Here is a 19,863-nt window from a genome sequence, read left to right as displayed (position 1 = left end):
CAGCAGCTTCAGCTGCTTACATAGGATCTGCATAAGGCTAAACCCGAAATGTACACTAGTCAGTCACAGGTGGGGGAGGGGCCCATGAAGCCTGCCCCAGCCTAGGGCAGTTATTGGTAGAGAGGGACACTATTTGGGGTGAGGGAACTGTTGTCTTTAGTGATATAAATGGTCAGTTATTCATGATCCACTGGCTACTCACGTCCTTGTTAAGCCCAGTGGATCACAAAGGTAAAAAAAGAAGGAACAGGTGAAGGAGACTTGGTGGGAGGAGGATGAGGGAAGGTGCATGTGTGAGTATGGCCAGGATGCACTGTATAAATCAACGCCATTTTAACAGATCGTTTTCTTCTGAAGAGGCATCTCTAACAAATGGGGCTGGCAACGGGAGACCCCAGCCAGCCAGCAAGCCCAAGGAACAGCTCTGTTCTACGCAGGAATGTCCCAGGGCAGAACACAATCTGAAATCCTGACAACTGAGGGTTTGCTCTTTCTCTTAGAAGCTCAGTGACCATAGCGTATCGGTTATTATCGAGAAAATAATTCACGGCAAATCAAATCCTAAATCTTCTTTTTGTCTGGGTGGACGAAGATTTCTAAAACCAGGGCCTTGTGCACAGTAGGCAAGTCACGTGAGGCCTCCAACACCCCCAACGCTTTTGGAGACATAAACCACAGACTGTAGGAGCTGTATTAAAATGCAACTGCCAGACAACGTGCACGCGCCCAGAGCAGACAGAGTGACTGGATGGCGCAGATTTCCCACCACAGGGTTTGCTGTTGCCACACATCCTTACTGTCACCCAATGTGGATATTCACACTAAGGACACAGGTAATCTGTCCGTGAGCCAGGACGCCAGAACTGCCGTTCTAGGGTCAGTCGGTTAGACCGCCGGGAAAATCTATATCCATTCATTCTCTCCAGCCCCAGGATCAGGTAGCTATGGTGCTAATGTGACAGCTATACGGTACCATTCTTCACCTGTTAGCTATGACTTTCATGGTTATGGATTTACGTGTGTGGGGAAGAGAATTATATTCTTTCTATACAACTCAATAGTACTTACAGAACCAGGACAGAGTGGGCCTCTCAGCACCATTTCCTAGGCTAGCAGGGTTTTTTGTAAGTATTTACAAAAAGAGCAGAAAAATGAGACCACTGCCACTGAAGATACAATCTCAGGAACGAAAGAAAGAAAGGTCAACTCAGCTCACACTCGCTAAGGTCACGGACTGCAAGTGTTCTCAATGCTGGCAGTGCATTGGGATCATACCAGATTGGGAAGTTATAATTGGTCATAATATTATCCTCTGAGATGATTGGTTATATATACTGAGATATTGGTTATATATAATTGGTTATAATATTAAGGTTACAACTACCCAGTTAATTTTTATTTTAATAGTTACACTTTAAATATTTTAAGGTGACCAAATTATTTATTTTGTCTAATAACAGGGGGTAACCACTCTAGGAAAATTTTAAGTAATAACACACTTATAGCACCCCACTCTTTCAACAGCTTGCTAGCAGTGAAGGCTGTTTTCATGCTATTCTGAACAGAATCCCTGTGTTTAGAACCAAAGGATTGACATGGAGTTTCTCCACACAGTAGATACAAACTAAACAGTCTATTGGACTACGGACAGACTAGAGTTTTCTAAGGACAGAAGACCTCAGATGCTGCTAGGAAAGTTTTCTTTTAAAATTGGTTTCCTGGACTGCCTTAAGAAGTGCCTTGGAGAAACGGTAGCTCTAACAACAAACACTGAGTAAAACAGAGACTCTAATATTCTCTGCATGTTCTTTCCTTTTTTTTTTTTTCCTGGGATTCTCTAGCTTTAAAATGCAATGTTACCTTCATAAGATTATATAATATCCATGCATAAATTCAAATAAGGCATTTCGCTTTGAGCAGGGGACTGATTTTTTCCATCAGGGGTATAGATGATTCTGGCCACTGTGGCAGCTCATAAGAAGCAGCAAAGAGCAAAAGAGGTCAGTCTTAAGCCTCATCTAGCCCAGGGCACATAGGTTTCCTCCCATCAGCCTCTGGTCACCACCCTCTGGGTGATTCCACAGAACACACGTGAAGACGATGCTCAGATTTTCCGAAGATGGTAAAACTTAATTATCCCGCAGTTTTCTAGCCTTTTAAAATCACCATGTTCTAAGCAGTGATTTATATATGCGTAGAGGTCTGAACTTGTAAAACTGTTCCCAGAAATCACGCTCAGCTGCTCCTACCACACCTTTCTCTGTATGATCGACCGGCGGCCACTTTGTAACAGAGAGGCAGAGGTACAAAGGAGCTGAGCACAGGAGGCAGAAAGGTACTCTGAATGACTAGTGGAAGGAGTGTAAAAGGGAAAATATTCTTTGAAATCTTGTTTCTATATTATTTTAATCTCACAAGGAAGCTGATAACTGTTTCTTCAAGAGAAGGAATAAAATCTCTCTCTCTTCCTCTTCCTCACTCTCTCCCTCCCCCTCCCCTTCCTCCTCGGTACGGTGGCTCCACCTGCCTCAGGCTCCCATGCAACTAGGACCAGAGGAACCAATCACTGCATCTGGCTCTCTGTCCCTTACACTCCAGATTTATCTCCAAGGTGGGACTGTTCCACTCAAAACTGCTAAGGGAGTTGCCATGAAAAGCTGAAAGGGCAGTGTTCAAACAATCAAAACCCTTAGTATGTTCTAGACTGCAGAAGGGACATCAGTTTTAGTTTCATGCTTTATTTTAGGAACTGGCAGCAACCCCCCCCCCCCGTCTTTCGATGAATACACACTCAAACAGGAAAGAATTACCAGTGGCCTTGAAATGGGCAGGGAGTGTGCTCTTTACAGGAGAGGCTCACCTTGTGCTGGGCCAGCTGGGTCTTGATTTTGTCTGGGTCATTGGCGATTTCCAGTTCAGAGTCCAAAGATTTTTCTGACTCTTCCAGCCATTCCATCAGCTTACTCCAAGCTTCATGGAACTGTTAAAGAGACCCACATTTATCCAGAAAGTTGTGGCGCACACACAATGTTTGAAATTCAGCATACTATAAAACAGAAACAACCACCAATGGATATACTAAAAATCATCAATTTGAAATTTCCCTTGAAGAAAAATGGGTGATGTTCCGTTAGCAAATTGCAAAGCGACCCGTGACCGTGGACACGTGTGACTGTGGCCTGAGGTCATGCTGAGGTCATGCAACTGTCATTCCACACCACACCGGCTTTCTAAGTACAGGTAAGAGGCAGACAATTAAGGAGCTCTAGGGAGCTCCCCTCTTCCCCCTTTGCCTCCTTTTGCTCAGTAGTTAACATAAACTCTCAGAAAAATGTGTTTGGGTCATCTGTCTCTACACATCTTGACATTCTTCTGTGCTCAACTCCTGTGTTAAGAAAATGGAATAAAAGGAAAAGTACTCTTGTGAATGATTCTTCAGACATGGCAAGAAGAAAGGCTGTCTTCTCCTTAACACACGAGGTAGTCTACCACCCTCTGTCCTCCCAGAGCCCAGTCGGGACCCATCCACCCACCCACTACGCTCTGATATGCACAGCACTGCCACGCCAGCATTCTAACAATGTTTAACTCTGTCTGCCAGCCAGGAGCTTGAAATCCTCCTGAGTCAACATATGTCTGTTTCCAGCCACAGTTTTTATTTCTCCTCCTGCTTATTATCTCACAGAAGAGCAATCAGCTGCAAATCCTGGATACAAGCTATGAAACTGGTTAAACGCTATCCCTCATAATAGACTCAGTGAATGAGGAGCTGCGTAACAGAAGCTAAAGAAGCCAGGGTGAGATCCCTGTGTGCCCAAACGCACTGACAACGGAGTAACAGGAGCTGCGGAGTCATAGCAGCACAATCCTGGCACGGGGTCACAGGAGTGCACTAGAGAGCAGCTTGTCAAGAACTTGGCCTCCGTGCCTAGCACGTCCCTCTCAGTGCTGATCAATTGAAATGTGAAGAAAAAAAATGAGGCTAAGACAAATTCATGATGGCGAACATCAGAGATCTACAATCAGTACATGAGTCAAAACTCAGACAGAAGAGGAAAGAAACGAAAGGAGCAGTCCGGGGAGGTGCTGGGCAACTTGGCTCTAGAACAGGGGTGGTAACCTCGGGGCTGCTAAGCACTGGAAATCCGCAGGTTCTGAAGGTCATCCTACCGCCAACTCTACTCTTAAGCCACAGGAACAGGGCAAATGCTATCCGTGTGCACGGAAGCAGGAAGACAGAGGGCTGGTTAACCACATGAGACGTAACGCTGGGCAGAGGCGGGAACGGCAAGCAGCTTCTAGGATCCAACAAGCCTCTGTCGATTAGCTGTTTACAACTCAAAAGCTACTTGTGGCGAGGGACACGTCAGGTCCAGAATCACAATTGTCTGACACAATCGTTCGAGACTGATTCTACTTCAGAGACAGTGACACTGAGGTGTCACAGTCCTCGCTCAGACCCCAAGGGCTCTGGACCCTTCGAAAGCCTTTCCATCCACACCGATAGCTTTAAAGACCAGCATGCCAGACTCCTGTAAACCCTTTCAGTAGCTACCCGGTGAGCCTGGCCCTCCAAACAACAGACTCTAACGTCACCAGTGCCAGACAACGGAAGCTGACTGAGGCAAAAGCAGAAATCACAAAACTCAGCCTCAATTTTATACTGTTTCTACTTAAAAAAAAAAAAAAAATCTCTGCTAAGTAAGGTGGTCCCCCCCCCACCCCAAGGCAGGAAGATGTGTAATTTTCCTCTTCTCTGGGGTTCGGATGAACGTCAGTTAATAACAGCTTAAGAGAGAATGGAAATCTCCCTGTGGGGTTTGTCAGACTCCCCAAATTCAATTAAAAGCAGCCTCCAGAGACACAGACAATATCAAGTGGGATGGAGCTAACTCACAACCTTCGGGAAGAAATGAAGACTGTTAACAGGCAGCACGGGAAAGCGGGGTGTTGATGAAAAAGTTTGGCTCACAGAGTTTACAGTATAACAAGGTCTGGTGTCCCTGTTGGAGTAGGAGAACGGGATGAAAGGACAGGGGGAAAAAGAAACATACCGCAAAACAAAAACTTATTTTTGGCCTGATGGTCATCTATAAAGTTGAGCTATTTATGGTTTTTCAAATTGAGCCCTCGTGGCCCAACATGGCTGCCAGGACGAAAGCATGATGCCTAAAGTCCAAAGGCAGGCCACAGCCCTTTCAGGAAATGAACCCCATGGCTCCTTTTTGCTACATGGCGTAGCAATGCGAGTGCTATAATCACACTTTCAACAGCTCTGGCTCACACAGTGTGGAGGCCAGAGGCCCTCAGCCAGCTTCGTTACCTGCTTGGCCCTCTTCCTCGCTTCATCCAAGGATCTTCCTCTTTCTACTAACCGCTGAACCACCTTTTCCCATCGGCTCTGCACGCTGATGAGCAGGTTCTTAATGAGCACGACATCTTGTTTCTGACTGAAATACTTCAGGTGGGTTCCGGTTTTGTCTAGCTCTATTATCTGCTCACGGTGAGAGTTAACTTCATTGGCAAAGACCTTTTCCCACAAAAAAAGAGAACATAATCAGAAACAAGGGGAAATGGATGGACTTAAAATAATGTACAACTGTTGTAATGCTTATGTTCAAGGAAAAAGGTGGAGGGTGAGGGGCGGACCCAGGAGGAAGTAGAAACACAGCAGGGAGTGAATGTGATCAAATACACTGCATGTGTGTACAAAATTCCCAAGAAATTAAAAAAAAAATTAAAAAAGGAAAGCTTTCCAATTACTAAATTGACGCTTCTAACGTAAAGGCGGACTGGTCTGGAAGGCAGGGGCTTCTCACTTGAGGTCTGACATACCTTGTGCTCATCAATTTGAAACAAGATTGTGTCCAAGATGAGACTTGGCCGGGAAGCCATATTCAGAGTTTGTTCGGCCTGGGTGAGCCAGTTGATGAAGTCCTGGAGAGAGTTGTGGAAGTCCATTGCCAGGTGGAGGGCCTCTTCCAATTTAGTCTGCAAAGGGAAATGACTTAGTATGTGGCGTCCGCAGTTCGCTTGCTGTGTTTCAGCTTGGTCAGCTGACGTTGCTGCCCTGTGAGAACGCAATGTAGGTTCCACCAGTGATTTGCCTATAACCTGTTTCTAGCCGATTTGTTTCTGTTTCACCAGCCCAAACTACCTGGATTTCCTAGATTATTTTCTACTGTTTGAAAAGGTGGTTAAGATGCATACTGTAACATAAACTACAAGTGGCTTCTCACCAGTTCTAGGTGAGGGATAAAACATAAGCAGAATTCTATCATTCTCTGTTCTTTATTGTGTGATTAGAATACGATGATTCATAACCTACAACTTGAGTCTGACCAGAGGTAAAAACTGAGCAATACCTGACCTGTGATATATCTTTATCTGTACTCTGCCCCTGTTCACTTGGGTTAGAAATAGTAATTTTTAACGTCATGAAACACCAGGTATACGCAAAAAACTATGGGCATGAATCATGAAAATTACACTCCCGATGGCTGGAAATAAAACAGAACCCAAGAACCGACAACACGCAAACACTGTTCTGTCATCCTGATCGAAGCACGCACTTTCTTCTCGTTGAGTTTGCTTTGCACAGATTCCCATTTCTCTTTCAAGTTGTTTATGTCTTGGTCAACATTCGTCTCTGCAGATTTGGGGCATCTTGCAAGCATCTGCTGTCCTCTCTGCATCAGACTCTTGTATGTTTCTTCTTTGATGTCAAAGGCACTACAGACTTCCTAAAACAAGATACCTTCGTGTTACATGTGTCGCCAAAGGACAAAACCTAATAGTTACATTTTTTTAAATAATGATAAAAAGACGTGCTTGTACTGTGCACGAGTGCTTTGCCTGCACGTGTGCACGTGTACTGTGTGATGTGCATGCCTGGTACCTATGAAGGTGAGAAAAGGGTGAGGGCATCAGGTGCCCGGGACTGGACTTACAGACAGTTCGAGCTGCTATACAGGTGCCATACAGGTGCTTGGAACTGCACCTGGGCCCTCCTAAGAGCAAGGAGTGCTCTTAACCATCGAGCCCTCTGTCCAGTTCCCAGAGGGTGCAGTGAGCTTTATTGATGGTACTCAAGAGAGTAGGGCTCCCTGGGCCCCTCGTGCTATTCTGGGGGTCTGGGATGGAAACTGTGAGGGAGATGCTCAGTGTCAGGGGCTGAGTTGGGACAGGGACTCCTCAGCAACATATCAGAAGATGGAAAGATCTCCCATACTCATGGCTTGACAGGATTCACAAGCCATCTTACCAAAAGCAATCTACAGATTCAATGCAATTCCCATCAGATTACCAACACAATTCTTTACAGACCTGGTAAGAAAAATTCTCAACTCCATATGGAATAACAAGAAACCCAGAATTGCTAAAACAGTCCTCTACATAAAAGATCTTTTTTTTTTTTAAGGTCCATCTACTGTAGGCCGTTCGTCTTTCTGGTTTACAGAGCAACCCTGACAAAACAGCTAGGCTCTACTCAATACTGAAATAGCATCTCTGCTTATAGCTACACCCTATGTGCTGAGAAATCTATCGCTGTATGCTAAGGTCTAACGCAGAAATTAGCACGCTGCCAAGAAAGCTCTTGCTGCTGTGAAGTAACAGGTCGGGTCTGTGATGCTGGGTCAGCAATTTAACTTCTGTATACTTCCTCCTCTGTAAACTGAGAGAAACTATGTCCCTTTTACCATGATATAATAACTAAAAAAAAAAAAAATTAAACTGAGTATAATCAACAAAGAAAGAGTGGAGAAAGGTGCTCAAGTTGATATAAAGACTACCAGATTATTGGAGCCACATTTGAGATATCATTTTCATTTTAAAAATTTTAAATGATGCCAGCTAGAATGCTGTGCATCTCCTCTATAGTAAGTACAGGAAAATACTGCTTAAATTCAAAGTATAATAAAACAATGGTTACAATTCATTAAAAATTAAGACAAATTTTCTCACATTGATTGAATTATAATGTGGGTTAAATCACAGATCTTATGGAAAGTTCTATCTTCTATATCATACTGCTATTTTCAACCTAGTAACTTTTTTAAAAAATCTAGATAAATTTTATAAAATTAACCACTTGAAGTGCACTCTTTAGTGATTTGAGTATAGTTACAATGCTGTTTAACCACTACTACTAGCTACATTTTCATCAGCTCAAAACTTTATTTCTTTATCCTTAAAAAAGAAAATAAAGCACACTTATATTATCATTTTTAAAAGCATTAAATCCTAAAGCAGCCTCTGGTGGCGAATACTTAATTTTGTTCTCACCCTCGTTTCTAACACAACCAGACCAAAAGGAAACTGAGGCCATGGCACCACTTCAAAGTCTATCAGAGAAGATTTATTTAGTTTGGGGTTTATGTGTGCATGCGTGCCATCACGTGCACCACGTGTGAGCAGCAGCGCGAGGGGGCCAGAAGGAGGTACTTGATGCCCTGGAACCAGGCGTACAGGAGGCTGAGCTGTCGCGCAGGTACTGAGCAGTGGGGCCTGGCCTTCTGCATGAACAACAGATACTCTTTACTGCCGGGATAGCTCTCCAGACCTTTTTTTTTTAACATGGAATTTTTAATCAAGGAAATCATAAACAGTTATATGCAGAGTTTACATTGATTCTACCTAAACTCAGCATTTCATATGTAGTAGTTCTCTGCTTGCAAGTTCTTAGACTCTTTTAAAGTATAACATTCTGCAGGCAGAATTAATTATTAATTGGTCAATGAGTAATTAACTATGTGAAAGCTGTGTAAGAATTTCCAGGGAAGTTACAAACTATTTGAAAAGTCACTCAGGGTTTTCAAAAAGATGAGCACTCTTAGGTTATGAACCAGTAGGCAAGACCACTTTGTCATTTGAGCAAATGGGTCTTGCCCAGCAGAAAACTGCAAGCCTGAACCATAGGATTACAGGCACATGATTTTATATGAATTATAATTCTATTAAATCATCAGATTATTTTAGCAATGCTCGTTCATACTTCAGGAGATAACTGATAACAGCTTATGCAACACTGTATTACTATAATCCTTAAAATGCGTGGGTGAGAGAGATTCTCAAAAATGCTACACTTCTTTAAACCTTTTCCATGTGCTGGCATATTATCCTCTGAAAGAAATAGATTTTTGACTTGAAAATTTTAATTGCTAAGTGGTATTTTCTAGCATTTATACATGGTGATTTCTGCCACCAAACTTTAGTCTTTTAGCTGTATGTTCTTCCATTATTATTTCTGTATCACCAGGGCGAGGGCTGTAGAAAATACTATACGTACCAGGTGTGAGTTAAGCTGTTCCTTGGCTGTTTCTGGGAGACCTCCTACAGGTTTGGATGCCAAGAGATGACGCTCTGTGTCAGTCAGCCACTGTTGCAAATCTTCAATTTCACCGTGGAACCCTTTGGCCTGCAGTGATAGCCAGTTTTACATTTGTGTCACAAATACTATCACTTTCAAGCAAGGTCAAAATGGCCCCAGCCTGCTAAACCCTTCTCTATAGAAAGCCAGGTGCCGGGACCTGGCTCAGACAGTGGCTCACTGCCTGAGCACTCCAAGAAAGCTCAGGACATAAGAGTATTAGGCTAAGAACTGGAGCGCTGCCTTCTCATCTGCTCTATTCGTTATCCCACTTATTTGTACTCCGCTCTTTAAAGTATCCACATTAAATATCTATGTGTGAGTTCGTGAGGCCTGCTCACATTTCTCTGGGCTTGAACACCAACTCACGTCTAGGGCTTATTCTGTTTATTCACCTGGCGCAAAGCACTATCCAGCTGCTGCTTCCTTTCATCTGTTTTTTCCAAAATATCCTGCCAGCGCTGATTTAGGATCTTGAGCTTGTATTGGAGGTTGCTTGCTTCTTCTCCCGCACTTGATGCAATGAGATCATTTCCTGCTTTGTTGACTGCTTCCACGGTGGACTGGTGGGCTAACACGTCATTTTGGAGCACCTGAAATTGTTAATATGATCATTGGCTGGATATTCAGTAACAGCACTTAGAATGTGATTTTTGTTTGTTTGTTTTGTTTTTTGTGGCAGGGAGAGGGTCTCATGTATCCTAGTCAAGCCTTGAACTTAAGACATAGCTAAGGAGGACTTTGAACTTCTTTTTTGTGGGTTTTGTTTTGTTTGTTTGTTTGTTTGTTTGAGACAAGGTTTCTCTGTGTAGCCCTGGCTGTCCTAGAACCCACAGAGATCCACCTGCTTCTGCCTCCCAAATAGTGTGATTAAAGGTGTGTGTCACCAACGTACAGCTGATTTTGAATTTCTAATCCTTTTTCCACCTCTTAGGTGCTAGATATGGATGAGATACCACATCCAATTTCAGGTAGTGCTGAGGGACCAAACCTAGGTCTTCATGAATGATAAGTAAGGGGCCTACCCACTGAACCACACTTCTCGTCCACGAACCTGCTTTATTTTCTAGATGTGAAACACACTGAGACAAAAACCTTATAGCAGAAAGTTTTAAAGCAACAGACTTCCTTTCTTTCAACTTTGTGGTTTCCTAGATAGACACACCTTTACTTGAGCAGCAGTCTCAAAGGGACTGCACAAACACTGCCAGTTATTCCCACTTCAATGACCTTGTGATTGATACACTACATATTTCTGTAGAGATTATAATTAGATGGTTAAAACACTTTCATTGATTCAAGTCTGTTTTAATTTGATCTTAATGTCTTAAGAGATATTTTTACTCCTATAACTCACTTTCCAAGTACAAAATTATCACAGATCTAAGACATGTATTTTGTAATTGCTGTTTTGAAAGAAGAAACATATTTCTCTGTTCACTCATTGAAGGGATGCTGGAACTACTAATTTGAAAGGACCCCTGCTCGTACTAGTTAAAGAGTTCATTATAACCCTACTCGACCATTCACTGATGTGTGTTTGGCAAGAACAGAGGAAAGACTGTCATCTCTTATCCTGTGCAAGACATCACACATCTGGAGAGGAGGGGGACACAGACCCGGAAGCCTTTCCAGACGAGAGAGGCAGCACCCAGAGCATTGCTCCTCTGACTAGCCAATCAGTTTGTGAGTCAGATGAGTCAGTGTTTTCCAAAGGTACAAACCTGGCTGAGTGAGGAGTCAGCTCTGGAAAGCAGCCTGTTGTCTCTGAAAACAGCAGGAACTGTGTCCTCGAGGCCTGAGAGTTAAGCACTGCCAGTGTTCTACAGTTTACAGTTCGTAGAGTTAAACACTGCCAGTTGTCCTATGAACTGTAAACTGTAGGACAATTCTATAAAATTCCTTCCTCTAACGCTCAGAGGAAGGGGGAGACCGCAAGCAGAGGATAGAAACTTTCAGCATTGGTTTTGGATCTTTCAAAGATGAAGGGGGGGGCGGGGAGGAAGAAAAAGAAAAAGGCAAAAGGGCTATTTGTAAGCAGTCAGGTGAACAGTTAGAGGTTCCCACAGGTCTGCAGCCTGAATGACCTGGTTGGGTGTCTTGCTTTCTACCCCCATTACGCACAGTTCTGATCACTGCCGTAGGCTACTTTTAAGACAATTGCCAGATTTCCTAGACCTAAATGCTTCTACAAACTCACGTCATGAGAACAAGCATATTTTGTTTTTGTGAAAGTTATTCTGGCAAGTTACTGTTGCTCAGGTGCCCAGAGACATTAAAAGATGTGGTGGAACAATAACATTTTCAGCCTGGGAGCTTTTAGGCTACTTCCTACAAACTTAAAAAGTATGTGACGTTAACTCAGTGGCAGGTACAACCAGGGATTAAATCTCCGCTGTTTGCTACACAGCCCTGGTTGCTACATTTGTTAACTGTTAGCCCACACAGGGAGGAAAATACTTTTACTGTACCACTTTAGGCATAAGCATATCTCAGGCAATTTAATGGCAAGTAATCTCTGTAAAAGTCATAAACTTGAAAGAATCAGGCATTAGCAATAGCAGACAGTAACGGTACGTACGTGGTGCTTAGCGAGCTCAATTTCAATGGCTTTTGGGTCTCCTCCAACAGGTTTCTGCTCACTCAGCAAGCCCTTGGTGTGCGTCAGCCATGCCAGGAGCTCATCCAGGGCATGCTGGAACTGACCCAGTGCCAAGAGAGCACCCTCAAGCTTGTGCTGCCAAGAAGCAGAGAAGAAGGAAATCCACTTAGATTTTGACTTCATGAATGATCTGCCCTTAGAAAACAAGGGCAAAACCCAACTGTTTAACGCCGCCCAAGTCCATCCTCATAGCTCGGCAATCTACTCATGCTGTAGTTTGATATTTTGTGTGTTCATTTGTGGTGGTTAAATATGGCACAAACCGGACAATCTTAGTAAGAAAATTTAGGTGCTTCTAAAGTGCACTGATGTTAACTGCTAACCTGATTCTTGATAATTGTTTTATATTACTGTTTGAGAGTATCCGTGCACACTGTATGATCCTGAGTCCTGTCAGTTACCTGTCTGCTGACGATTCTCTCATCCAGGCTATCATATATGAGTTTCAGCTCCATCAACGGGTCCTGAACAGTGTGTTTGTCACTTTCTTCTTTTACTTTCTTCAGCAAAAGTTCTGCTTGATGGTTCAGTCTTTCCATTTCTATCTGTTGTTGATAAGCCTCTGACTTAAATTGCTATATAAAAATACAAAGAACATTAAAAACATCAGTAACTTTAAACCAAAAATATTCTAAGATTTACATTTCCCATTGAAAGCAGAAGAGGTAGAAGTTTCCCGCCTTTATTCAATGTTCTAAGAATAGCTACAGTTTTGGTGTTTCATCTTTATTTTGTATGGTAAATTTTTTTTTAAATCCCATGGAGAAATGTCCTGTAATATCTGATTTTATGTTAATGTATATAAAAACCCAGGAAACAATGCCTTTAAGAAATTTAGCAGCTCCTGCTCTCAAGTACACATTAGGCATTCCCTCATAATTTTCATGTTTTTACAGCTGTGTTGTATTTGTTAATAATTATTTCTATGTTTCACTGTTGATGTAAAATAAGTTATAATTACAACTACCACTTAGGTGAGACACCTTGCTATAGAGCTCTGGGTGGCCCTACTGTTTTGTTTAGGCTTGCCTCAAACCCATGGCGATCCTCCAGCCTCAGCCTCACCAGGCTGCGTGCTACAGACCTGCGCCATCACGTGTGCCCCCGGATCAACATCCCTTTGCCTGCTCTTTCCTAAATGGCCGACAGGCACTTAATGAGCTTTGTTTTGTCAACCAACATTTTTATTAACAACAGAATATGTTTACTTGAATCTCTGATATTAATTACTGGCTAATATTATAATACTATGTCAATTACAGTAATTACAACAGACTACTGAATGATAAGGCACATTATAAAAGTTTCAGAAAGGTGCCTACTTTATAAAATGACAACAGTTCAACTGAATAACAGCAGTGGTATAAGGATCTCAATGGCACGATCCAAAAATTTGGCCATCCCCTCTCCACATTCATGCCCTCCATTCAGATATGAGTGTATCTGAAAGGCTGTACATCAAATTCTAGGCATAGTTGCTTTAAGTGTATAGCTTTTGGAGTGAGTTACTAATCTTGTTTCCCCTTTTTTGCTTATTTATACTTCTATAACGTATAAAAACATAATTAAAAGAAAACAGTCCTTCATTTTAAAAAATAAGCACTTACTTACACGTAAAACATGTAGGTATCATTATAAAACAATCGTAGGGCCTGTGAAATGCATCAGTGGGGAAAGGCATTTGTTACCAAGTCTGATGACCCAAGTTTGAGCCTCAGGATCTACACCATGGAAGGAGAGAGCTGCCTACAAGTTCTTTCCTGACCTCCTTACATGTGTGACACAATCACGTGCAAACACATACGGCAAATGAATGCAAGCAACAGAAATAAGCACAGTTTAGAACTCAATATATAATGTTTCCATTATGTAAACTAAATGAACTTATGTGGGAAATTGGGTAAATCAGTAAATTTAAAATATCGCAGTTCTTTACCAACCAGGAGCCCCACACATACCTTCAGCTCTTCAATCTGCTGCTTGACGGTCTCTAGATCCGTTCCAATTGGAGACATTGAGGCTAACTTATTACCTGAGATGTCAACCCAGTCAAACACTGCCTGAAAGACACATTTTCCACATGTTATAATGGTTTCTCTGCAATGGCCTTGGCTCTGGTATCCCAGGCAAAGGCAATAACTAGAAGAAATTATGAAAGATGCCTACTTTATAAAACTAAGACAGTTCACCTGAATAAAAACAGATATAAAATAGCTCCTCAAATACCAAGTAAATGTCACCTCCAGTTCTGCACCAGAGCTGGCAAAAGAAATCCTATTCTTAAATTATCAAGCACTTTCAAATAAAATAATAACTTTCATTTAAATAAGTTTATACATTCAATCATGAAAGTGAAAATTCCCATTTGTTTATACAGAAATACACTGAGAGAAAAGGTCCAAATGCATCTGCTTATTCAAATAACCAAGAGGGTCACTGTTCAGCAGTTTGTCTAACCTTCATATACTACCTAGATTAACATTAAAATCCTGCACATGATTAAGATTACATCTCCCATATCAAAGGACCAACTCTCCAATAAAAAGACATAGGCTAACAGAATGGATGAGAAAACAGGAGCCATCGTTCTGCTGCATACAAGAAACACACTTCAGCAATAAAGATAGACATTACTTCAGAGTAAAGGGCTGGAAAAGGATTTTCCAAGCAAAAGATCCAAGAAGCAAGCTGGACTAGCTGTTCTAATATCTAACAAAACAGACTTGAACCAAAATTAATCAAAAAAGTTATGCAAGGACATTTCACACTCAAAAGGAAAAATCTACCAAGATGACTTCTCAATTCTGAACATCTATGCTCCAAATGCAAGGGGAGCCCACAATCATAAACAAAGCATTACTAAAGCTTAAATCCCACATTAAACACCATACATTAATACTGGGAGACTTCAACACCTACCCTCACCATTGGACGGGTCACAGAAACAGAAACTAAACAGAGAAATAATGAAACTAACTGAAGTTATGAATCAAATGGACCTAACAGATTTTACCTAAATATAAAAGTGGACCTAGAACATTTCACCCAAATATAAAAGTGAAAGTCATGTGGAAAAGTGGGGAGGGAAGGACAGAAAGGCCTGGAGGGAAAAGGAGCTCCACAAGAAGAATAACAGTCAATTAACCAGGGCCAAGAGGGGCTTGCAGAGACTGAAGTATCAACCAAGGACCATGCATGGACTGGATCTAGGTCCCCTACAAAGATAGGCAGCTTAGGCTTCATATGGGTTCCCTAGTAAAGGGAGTGGGGACTGTCTGTAACATGGACTCTTTTTTGCTTGCCTTTTGAACACTCCCTCCTGGCAGGACTGCCTTACCAGGCCACAGGGGAAGAGGATGTGCTCAGTCATGATATGACTCAATGTGCTGGTGGGTTTGTAGGGGGAGCTCCTCTTTTCTGAGGAATAGGAGAAGGGGGAATAGAGAGAAAATAAAAGAAGGTTGGGACAGGGAAAAAATTGGGAGGGTGCTACATTTGGGATGCAAAGTGAATAAAAAGTTAATTAATTAAAAATTATCAAATAACTAATGAAAATAACCAAATACTAAATTGAAATAAAATGTGGCTTCTCCTTAGCACCTCATGGAGCCTTCTCCAAAAGTGACCATATAGTCGGTCACAAAACAAGCCTCAAGAGATACAAGAAAATTGAAATAACTCCTTGTATCTTATCAAATGACCATGGATTAAAGCTGGAATTCAACAACAATAGAAACAACAGAAAGTCTACAAACTCATGGAAACCGAACTACTCTCTACTCAATGATCACTAGGTCAGGGGAGAAATAAATAAACAAAAAAGAAATTAAAGACCTTCTAGAATTCAATGAAAACCAGGGTGAAAAATGTATAGGACACAATGAAAGCAGTGCGAGGAGGAAAGTTCATAGCTGCAAGTGCCTTCATAAAGACACTGGAGATATCTCACACTAGTAGCTTAGTAGCTCACCTAAAAGCTCTAGAACAAAAGAAGCCAACATACCCACGGAGTAGATGGCAAGAAATAACCAAAGTCAGGGCTGAAGTCAATAAAATAGAAACAGAGAATACAAATAATCAACAAAAACAACCCCCCCCTTTTTTTTTGAGAAAATCAACAAGATAGACAAATCCTTAGCCAAAATAATTAAAAGACAGACAGTATCCAAATTAACAAAATAAGAAATGAAAAGGGGGCCATAACACCAGAGACTAAAGAAATACAAGGAATCATTAGGTCTTATTTCAAGAACCTATACTCCACAAAATTGGAAAATCTAAATGAAATGGAAGATTTTCTTGATAGATTCCACTTACCAAAGTTAAATCAAGATCAGACAAGCTATTTAGATAGTCCTATAATTCCTAAAGAAATAGAAAAAGTCATTAAAAGTCTTCCAAACAACAAAAAAGGCCAGATAGTTTTAGTGCAGAATTCTACCAGACTTTCAAAGAAGAGCTAACACCAATACTCCTCAAACTATTTCTCAAAATAGAAACAGGAGGAACATTACCAAACTCATATATGAGGCCACAGTCACTCTGATCCCTAAACCATACAACAACTCAACAAAGAAAGAGAATTTCAGACCCATTTCCATTATGAACACTGATGCAAAAATACTCAATAAAATACTTGGAAACAGAATCCAAGAAAACATCAATGCTATCATCTACCATGATCAAGTATACTTCATCCCAGGGAGGCAGGGATGGTTAAATATATGAAAATCCATCAATGTAATCCACCATGTAAACAAACTGAAAGAAAAAAGAAACACATGATCACCTCATTAAATGCTGAAAAAGCCTTTGACAGAATTCAACATCCCTTCATGTTACAAGTATTGGAGAGATCTGGGATACAACGCACATATCTAAACAAAATGAAGGCAATATACAACAAACTTATAGCCAACATCAAATTAAGTGGAGAAAAACTTAAAGCAATTCCACTAAAATCAGGGACAAAACAAGGTTGTTCATTCTCTATATACCTCTTCAATATGGTACTAGAATTTCTAGCTAGAGCAGTAAGACAACTAAAGGAAATCAAGGGGATACAAATTGGAAACAAAGAAGTCAAAGTATAGTATCAAAGACGGTATAATACTATACATAAATAACCCCCAAAATTCTACCAGAGAACTCCTACAGCTGATAAATACATACAGTGAAGTGGCTGGATACAAAACGAATTAAAACAAATTAGTAGCCCTCCTTGACACAAGTGATAAATGGGCTGAGAAAGAAATTAGGGAAACAACACCTTTCACAGTAGCCACAGATATATAAAGTACCTTGGTGTAACTCTAACAAACAAGCCAAAGACCTATATGACAAAAACTTCAAGTTTCTGAGAAAGAAATTGTATAAGATATCAGAAGATGGTAAGATCTCCCATGCTCATGGATCAGTAGGATTAATGTAGTAAAAATGGCCATCTTACAAAAAACAATCTACAAATTCAATACAATTTTCATCAAAATTCAAAACACATTTTTTTTTACAGACCTGGAAAAGAGCAATTCTCAATTTCATAAAAAAAACAAAACAAAACAAAACAAAAAAACAAACCCAGGATAGCTAAAACAATCCTGTACAATAAAAGAACTTCTGGACGTATCACCATTCCTGACTTCAGGGTGTACTACAAAACAATAGTAATAAAAACCTCATGGTACCAGCATAGAAACAGACTGATAGATCAATGGAATCGAATAGAAGAACCAGAAATAAACCCACACACCTACGGACACTTGATTTTTGACAAAGTAGCCTAGACCATACAATGGAAAAAAGACAGCATCTTCAACAAATGGTGCTGGTCTAACTGGATGTCTACATGTAGAAGAATGAAAATCCACATTTATCAGCCTGCACAAAATTCAAGTCTAAGTAGATCAAAGACCTCAACATAAAACCAGATAACTATACCTGATAGAAGAGAAAGTGGGGAAGAGTGTTGAATGTACTGGCACAGGAAACAACTTCCTGAACAGAACACCAACGGCTCAGGCTCTAAGAGCTACAATTAATAAATGGGACCTCATGAAACTGAAAGGCTTCTGTAAGGCAAAGGACACTGTCAATAGGACAAAACCAGAAGCCTACAGAATGAAAAAAGATCTTTACCAACCCTATATCCAACAGAGGGCTAATATCTAACATAGATAAAGAACTCAATAAATTAAACACCAACAAACTGAAAAACCCAATAAAAATGGGGTACAGAGGTAAACAGAGAATTTTCAACAAAGGAATCTAATGGTGGAGAAGCACTTAAAAAATGTTCAATGTCCTTAGTCATCAAGGAAGTGCAAATCAAAATGATTCTGAGATTCCATTTTACACCTGTGAGAATGACTATGATGAAGTTCAAGTGACAGCATGTGCTGGTGAGGATACAGAGCAAGGGGAGCCCTAATCCATTGCTGATGAGAGTGCAAACTTGTACAACCACTCTGGAAATCAATCTAGTGCTTTCTCAGAAAGTTGGGATTAGATCTACCTTAAGACACAGCTATACCATTCCTGGTCATATACCCAAAAGACACTCTACCATACAACAAGGACACTTGCTCAACTGTGTTCATAGGTGCTTTATTCATAATGGCCAGAAACTAGAAACAACCTAAATGTCCTTTAACTGAAAAATGGATATAGAAATTGTGATAATCTATACAATGGAATACTACTCAGCTATTAAAAACAAAGACAGCATGCAATTTTCATGCAAATGGATGAAACTAGAGAAGATCCTGAGTGAGGTAACCCAGACCCAGAAAGACACACATGGTATGTACTTACTTACAAGTAAATATTAGCTATAAAGTACAGGATAACCATCCTACAATCCAAAGACCCAAGGATGGCCCAAGGGAAGATGCTTGAATTTCGCTCAGAACAGAAAATAAGATAGACTTCTAAAGTAGATGGAAGGAGGGACCAGGGTCGGGGGAGGGAAATGGGGAGGGGATCAGGTGTGCAGAAATCAGGGGAGGTGGTGTGGGGAAGGAGGACCTGGAGAGAGAATGGACATCACTGGGAATGGGGATGGGAGTGGGGGCAGCTCTGGGACTAGGAGGCTCCTGAGGGTAAGGGTAAAGATGGAGCAGAGATTAAGGAAATGGCAAACCAATGATTGGCCGACCTCATGGGAGAGAGCCAACCCCTGTCACTATTCATGATACTCTGTTATGCTTGCAGACAGGATTCTAGCATAACTGTCTTTTGAGAGGCTTCATTCAGCAGCTGACAGAAACAGATGCAGAAACCCAGGCTGAACTCAGGGAGTTCTGTGGAAGAGTGGGAGGAAGGATTGAGGGAGCTGGAGGAGTCAAGGACACCACAAGTACAGAGTCAACTACTTTGAGCCCATGGGGAGCTCACAGAGACTGGACCACCAACCAAGGAGCACGTACAGGCTGGACCTAGAACCCCCACACATATGTAACAGATGTGCCGCACTGTCATCGTGCGGGTCCCCTAACAACGAGAGCAGGGGCTGCAACTGTTGTTGCCTGCAACTGGATCCCTTCCCCCTAGCTGGGCTGCTTTGTCAGGCCTCAGTGGGAGAGGATGCGCCTAGTCGTGCTGCGACTTGAGGTGCCAGGGAGGGTTGGCACCTTGGGGGCCTCCCTGTCTCTGAGAAGAAGAAGGGGGATTGGGAGAGAAGGAGATGAGGGTGGGACTGGGAGGAGAGGAAGGAGGGGCTGGGATACGGCTCTGAAGGGATTAAATAAATAAATGAGAAAGACAGATTACCATTCGTGTGAACTGTGGCAGACTCCAGAGCCCACTACTGTCTCTGCTCCTTTAAGGTTTGCAC

At 41.6% G+C, this 19,863-nt stretch overlaps 1 protein-coding gene across 12 annotated transcripts in view; it reads right to left on the bottom strand.

The window, feature by feature from the left end:
* Positions 1-19,863, bottom strand: part of Dst (dystonin) — a 400,583-nt gene that overhangs the window by 26,768 nt on the left and 353,952 nt on the right. For all 12 annotated transcript variants that reach the window (XM_055606512.1, XM_055606422.1, XM_055606436.1 and 9 more), the window contains 9 exons: positions 13,991-14,092; positions 12,434-12,607; positions 11,952-12,107; positions 9,766-9,963; positions 9,290-9,418; positions 6,573-6,743; positions 5,836-5,991; positions 5,324-5,530; positions 2,861-2,980 (listed from right to left, as the gene is read on the bottom strand). In XM_055606512.1, the coding sequence (XP_055462487.1) occupies positions 2,861-2,980; positions 5,324-5,530; positions 5,836-5,991; positions 6,573-6,743; positions 9,290-9,418; positions 9,766-9,963; positions 11,952-12,107; positions 12,434-12,607; positions 13,991-14,092 (1,413 nt within the window). The remainder of the gene's footprint in view (positions 1-2,860; positions 2,981-5,323; positions 5,531-5,835; positions 5,992-6,572; positions 6,744-9,289; positions 9,419-9,765; positions 9,964-11,951; positions 12,108-12,433; positions 12,608-13,990; positions 14,093-19,863) is intronic.

This window comes from Psammomys obesus, unplaced genomic scaffold (genome assembly GCF_907164565.1).
Source record: "Psammomys obesus unplaced genomic scaffold, mPsaObe1.curated_primary_1811, whole genome shotgun sequence".
Classification (NCBI taxonomy): Eukaryota; Metazoa; Chordata; class Mammalia; order Rodentia; family Muridae; genus Psammomys; species Psammomys obesus.
The sequence above is the reverse complement of the archived record's forward strand: the minus strand, read 5'-3'. Positions and strand labels throughout refer to the sequence as shown.